General features: G+C 43.4%; 1 protein-coding gene across 1 annotated transcript; it reads right to left on the reverse strand.

The window, feature by feature from the left end:
- Nucleotides 1-4,004: 4,004 nt before the first annotated feature.
- Nucleotides 4,005-5,675, reverse strand: LOC124266497 (docking protein 2-like). The gene is made up of 2 exons (XM_046701294.1): nucleotides 5,025-5,675; nucleotides 4,005-4,906 (listed from the first exon to the last, which is right to left on the reverse strand). The coding sequence occupies exons 1-2, from the start codon at nucleotides 5,362-5,364 to the stop codon at nucleotides 4,614-4,616; spliced, it is 633 nt and encodes a 210-aa protein (XP_046557250.1). The 5' UTR covers nucleotides 5,365-5,675; the 3' UTR covers nucleotides 4,005-4,613.
- Between the last annotated feature and the right edge of the window lie 711 nt (nucleotides 5,676-6,386).

The following is a 6,386-nucleotide window of genomic DNA, read 5'->3' on the forward strand; positions in this document are numbered from 1 at the left end:
AAAGGCATCTGAATGCAATGTACTGCTCAATCAAATATATGTAGGACACAATAATAAACATGTATAACCAATGCAAAATAATTCCTACCCGGTGCATTGCACTGGGGTGTAGTTCTGTCAAGTCAATGAAACCAAACTGATTAAGCACCTGTCTGTGTGTCACGAAAGTATACCATTTGTACCTGTGGTTAGGAATCTGGGTGTCTTGATGGAGTCCACATTGAGTATGGATTGTCATATACAACAGCTATGTCGAAAATGACATTTTCATTTAAGAAACATCGGTAAAGTAAGGTATCTTATACCCCAGGGAGCTGACGCTACATCAGTTCGAACACTGATATTTCACGCCTAGACTATTGCAATAGCCTACTGTGTGGTGTGTCACAAGAATCTGTTTCAAAGTTACAAAAAATACAAAATACTGTAGCCCGAATTGTGTGTCTTGCTCCAATGTTTGCACATATACAGCCACTTCTACGATCCCTACACTGGCTGCCCATCTCAGCTAGAATTGAGTTTAAAGTTCTTGTACTCGCATACCAGTGCCTCAACGCTATCGCGTCATCCTATTTGTGTGAACTTGTAAGCCAGTATAATCCAACCAGAACTCGCAGATCCCAGCCCCAAATTCTGTGCACAGAGCCTAGATACAGACTAAAACGATTTGGATTCTGATCATTTGCCTACCAATCAGCTGTTCTATGGAATTCTCTGCCTTACGATCTCAAAACAGTCCCAAGACTGCTCTCCTTCAAAACTCTCCTCAAAACGTTTTTATTTAAGAAGTACTTTGTCTAGACTCTCACCCAAATAACTTTACTTGTAGCGCCATGAGCATACCAGCTGGCGTGGAGATCGGTGCCTTACAAATTCACTCAATATTATTATTATTATTAAGCATTCTTATAATTAACTGCCGCACATGAAATCCCCAGGGCGGACCGCGACCTCTGTGAAGTCAGCAGAACAGGGGATCGCAGAGGGTGGTTGAGCCTGATGTAGGCAACATGGCGGGGACACACAAAACTGGTAGATTTCCGAGTGATCGAAGCATATGATTTTTTAGTGACTGTAAGTGAGAAAACCTTCCTTCACTTGGCATATGATGGAGGAAATCTGGAGATGGTTGAGTTTCTCTCTCAAGGAAGATTGTGGACTGGGAACAAGTTTCGGGAGACGGCAGCAGAAAGGGCGAATGATGAAGAAGGTCAGGTAATGGTGGATCTCCTGCAGTACGTTAGTGGAGGACATAGTACATGTGTAGACATGGACAAATATAGTACAGTAAACCACAAACAGACTCCTGCAGTCCCTTAGTGGAGGACGTGTGTGTAGACATGGACAAGTATAGTACAGTAAACCACAAACAGACTCCTGCAGTCCCTTAGTGGAGGACGTGTGTGTAGACATGGACAAGTATAGTACAGTAAACCACAAACAGACTCCTGCAGTCCCTTAGTGGAGGACGTGTGTGTAGACATGGACAAGTATAGTACAGTAAACCACAAACAGGCTCCTGCAGTCCCTTAGTGGAGGACGTGTGTGTAGACATGGACAAATATAGTACAGTAAATCACAAACAGGCTCCTGTAGTCCCTTAGTGGATGACGTGTGTGTAGACATGGACAAATATAGTACAGTAAACCACAAACAGGCTCCTGTAGTCCCTTAGTGGATGACGTGTGTGTAGACATGGACAAATATAGTACAGTAAACCACAAACAGGCTCCTGTAGTCCCTTAGTGGATGACGTGTGTGTAGACATGGACACATATAGTACAGTAAACCACAAACAGACTCCTGCAGTCCCTTAGTGGAGGACGTGTGTGTAGACATGGACAAATATAGTACAGTAAACCACAAACAGGCTCCTGCAGTCCCTTAGTGGAGGACGTGTGTGTAGACATGGACAAATATAGTACAGTAAACCACAAACAGGCTCCTGCAGTCCCTTAGTGGAGGACGTGTGTGTAGACATGGACAAATATAGTACAGTAAACCACAAACAGGCTCCTGCAGTCCCTTAGTGGAGGACGTGTGTAGACATGGACAAATATAGTACAGTAAATCACAAACAGGCTCCTGCAGTCCCTTAGTGGAGGACGTGTGTAGACATGGAGAAATATAGTACAGTAAACCACAAACAGGCTCCTGCAGTCCCTTAGTGGAGGACGTGTGTGTAGACATGGACAAATATAGTACAGTAAACCACAAACAGGCTCCTGCAGTCCCTTAGTGGAGGACGTGTGTGTAGACATGGACAAATATAGTACAGTAAACCACAAACAGGCTCCTGCAGTCCCTTAGTGGAGGACGTGTGTGTAGACATGGACAAATATAGTACATTCTAAAATGTCTAGCGGTTAGAACAATCGAAAAAATGTTTACATTATCAGACAATAAAGGGGAGCACCTTTAGAATACAGCACCACAACTTCTCGTGACGACGATCTCTGCCGTAGGTCACGTGTCATTAAGACAAGCAACCAGTTTGTGAGAACCCGTCGGACGCGAACCCGCGACCTTCGGATTGTTAGCTCGACTGAGCTACGTCCACACTGTTGTACAATGTGCAAATTTATGAACGGAAAGAGTCGAATAGGTCACGGACAATTACGAATGCTACGGGTAGACTTGGTGTCTCGTGATTTTATTCTCCGGACAATTGCCGAATGGATCCGATGCCATTTGGCACACTCGTCCCATTCCGTAATCTACAAATTAACGTGTGGCGTGGAATGAGCCGATATGCCTCAAACTGAAAAGGGTTGTTGACGTCAGGCGTCAGACGTAGATTTCACGGTGCATGCATGAATGACACGCTTTTATATAAATCGGAGATTTAGTGACAGAAAAGTGATGTAGGGAACACTGTAAGGATAATGTGGATCGCACTAAAGAACGAGGGAGACATGAGCATGTGTAAGCTTGAGTGCAAATTCCAGACCAATTTCCATTAGCCCAAAATTTCTACATTAAACCATTTCATAATGTACTTTCGACGTTTTTGGTTTCCCGTTTTTGTGTGAAAAAAAAGTATTAAAACACAAAAAGGAAAAACAACAAATGGTACTCACGTATTACACCGGACATGTACCTGCTATACTGGATTAGGTCCCCAACCCTACCCCTAACCCTAAACCCTAAACCCTCAGCCCTAACCCTAACCCTAACCCGGATCTTCAAGAGTAGACAAGTCATGAAGAACATCGGGAAGTAGTGGACCTCCAATTGTCCCCAGGCGGATACAACAGGCAGGTGTAAAGCTGACGGATGACATGTTACAAACACTGAGTTCGTTGGTAGTTTAACGTCGCAATCAGCAATATTCCAGCTATGTGGCGACGGTCTGCAAACAATCGAGTCTGGACCGGACAATCCAGTGATTAACAGTATGAGCATTGACCTTCGCAATTTTTCTTACGATGACATGTGTCAACCAAGTCAGCGAGCCTGACCACCCCATCCCGTTAGTCTCTCTTACGACAAGCATGCGTTACTGAAAACCAATTCCAACCCAGATCTTCAGGGGGGAATAAACACTCAGAAATAGAACACTAGAAATGGGCTAAGTAATAACAATGTGGGGAGCAATGACTAATCCACTCAATAATAAGACAATGGGGGAAGAGTGTAAGGAGACTTGACAAAAATATGTGAGTATCGTTTGTCTCTCACATTCAACATTAACGGACTCGTTAACACGAAAACAACTACTGTATACTCTGTGTTAAGTGGGCTAGCGTCTGAGCTAATTCAGGAAGCATCAATCAAATGACTGAGGTCCTCTGAACGATCTTCATAGCAAAAGACGTTAAAATATGGTACTCGTTGGTCCTTGCCTGGCGCTCGTTATTAATGGGTAGAAAAAGGACTGGTCGGCTCGGAGCCAGTAAAATGTGTCTGAGTGGGGTATTCATGCTTAACTGCGGCATGGTATCACAGTGGGCTAGCACTATAAAACCAGTTGAAGTCTGGACTAGTACAAGCAGCCGCACATACACATACACATGCATGCACGTCGTGATATGAGCGAAATATTTTCTCTAGCATGACGTTAAATTCCATTTCACCTCACCTCTGAACGATCTCTGCATTTGGGAAACGATGACACAACAACGTCAACCATACTGACCGGTCGATCATGTTAGTTCCTGTTGAGTTTAAAACCGCTTTGGACAGTATTTCACTTATATCACAGTGCTTCAGCTTAATGTGAAAGGAACGGCGGACATGGTGCAAGCAGAAACCTACGAGCAGTTATGGCGATGACAAACCGCCTCTTACGACAAACAACGCTGCTGTTTCTTTTGTTGTTACTGTCGCATTCAGCAATGTTCCAGCTGTAAATATTCCAGTCTGGACCAGACAATCATGTGATTGACATCATAATCATCGATCAGCGCTATTGGAATACGATGACATGCATCAACCTAGTCAACGACAACCTGATCCCGACAACGAAGAGCTTAGTTACACAAGGTCAGTTTCAACCTGGAGCTTCACGGGGCATCCTGATATAACTTTCTCAACGTTTAGATGTTTTTGTAAGTAGGTCAAATATAAACATACCATGTTTAACAACAGAACTGTTCGCTAATTGCTTCAGTCTAGGTACTGTATGGCACGCTGTATACGTGTTCTATATCAGACGTAGAAGATATGGCATCCTTTGACATCGCTCTTCGGTATTCCTGTTTGTCTGGAATAGCCGTTAAGTATGTACCTGTGGTGTCTGGTTCGCTGTAAGCACCGACAACTTTATCCACGTGACGTCTCGCAAAGTATTGCTCCTTTAGGCTGTTGAGGTTCACGTACGTGTGATCACTGTCATCAGCCCCGACAGCTTTCTGTTCCACGTCTTCTTTGAGCAGATTTTCGTAAGCTGGAATTTCTCTGCATCCTGTTAAATAAAATAATAGCTAATTCACTGATTTACATTTCCTTATATTTTAAATATTACAGTTGTAGTGAATTAATATGCTCATATTGTTTCACTTCTTGAAATATCAGCAACTTACCATCCAAAGTGGTCTTTGGCAATACTGCATGTTCTTTTGGTGATTTCCATGTCGTTTTTTCTTTAGCAGCTTGGAAGATTTGAATATGTTGGTTTGTTTTCATCGTAAAAACACCTTCCCCAGATGAACATCTTCTTCCGGCTTCAAAATAGAACGCCTGTCTCTTTTTCCCAAACCTGCGTATGTAAGAGTACGGCCATTCATACAAGACGTGGTCGGATGTAATGTCGCAGAGGCAAAAGCTTGAGTCCTTCACCCAAAGGCTGTACTCTCCCTTTAGCTGACATCTTCTGGATGCCTCCTCGTCACCGCTGAGGTCAACCCTGAACATCCTACACATTGGCAGACCCAGATAGTCTAAGCAGAATACCAAGGATTAATTCAGTCTAGTGGTATTCTCGTCCACCCGTAACATTAGACCAAGATCCGCCAAGTAGAATACCACAAAGACGGATTATTTCAGTCAAATGATATTCAAACAGAATACCATGAAAGAGGATGTATTCAGTCCAGTGGTATTATCGTCTACCTTGAACATTAGATCCAGATCAGGAAAACAGGATACTTGAACCTTCACACAGCGAAAATACGTCTGTGTTGCAGAAGAAATGCGGACGTACAACAGTGAAGCTGTTAACTGTACACTCATGGTTAGTCGAAGATAACCTCTCGGTAACCCGTCGGCAAGGCGGTAGACAAGTCACGCGCGCGGTGCTGACGCCATGAAGTCGTAAGTCGTTCGTTATAAATGATACATGCCCACAGAGTAATAGTGTAATGTCTACCCCCATCCGGGTGGGGGTTGGGTGGGTGGGGTGGGGGTTTTGTTAGAGAGATTGTATGCGGTAGAAGGATTTGTTTTATTGTATTAGTGACATTGCAATAAGCATGCAAGAGACTCGTGAACGCTACACCTGGGACCTGTCTTTGCATTAAGTAACCATACCGGGTCAAACCTGCCAAGATACTGGAGAATGCGCACGTGTATCAGTAATATGATTGTTTTGTGAGAGGGTTCAAGAAGTTTTGAATGCACTGGGTGAGTTAAAAGCCACCTCGACATCACCTGTGCTAGTTTGCAACTTAAACACGATATATCAATTAAAATTATAGGGTATACAATCACCTTCGAAAGGCAGTAAACATACATGCAATAAATCACAATCACTTTTAGTATATATTTAGTCTTATAGTTTTACAACTCCTTTTAGGATATTATAAAGATGATTTAGTGTATTTTAAACATGAGGGGGCGGTGTGGTAGCCTAGTGGTTGAAGCGTCTGCTCGTCACACCGAAGACCTAGGTTCGATTCCCCACATGCGTACAATGTGTGAAACCCGTTTCTGGTGTTCCCCGCCGT

Source organism: Haliotis rubra, unplaced genomic scaffold, assembly GCF_003918875.1.
Source record: "Haliotis rubra isolate DU_JTF1 unplaced genomic scaffold, ASM391887v1 Scf126, whole genome shotgun sequence".
Classification (NCBI taxonomy): Eukaryota; Metazoa; Mollusca; class Gastropoda; order Lepetellida; family Haliotidae; genus Haliotis; species Haliotis rubra.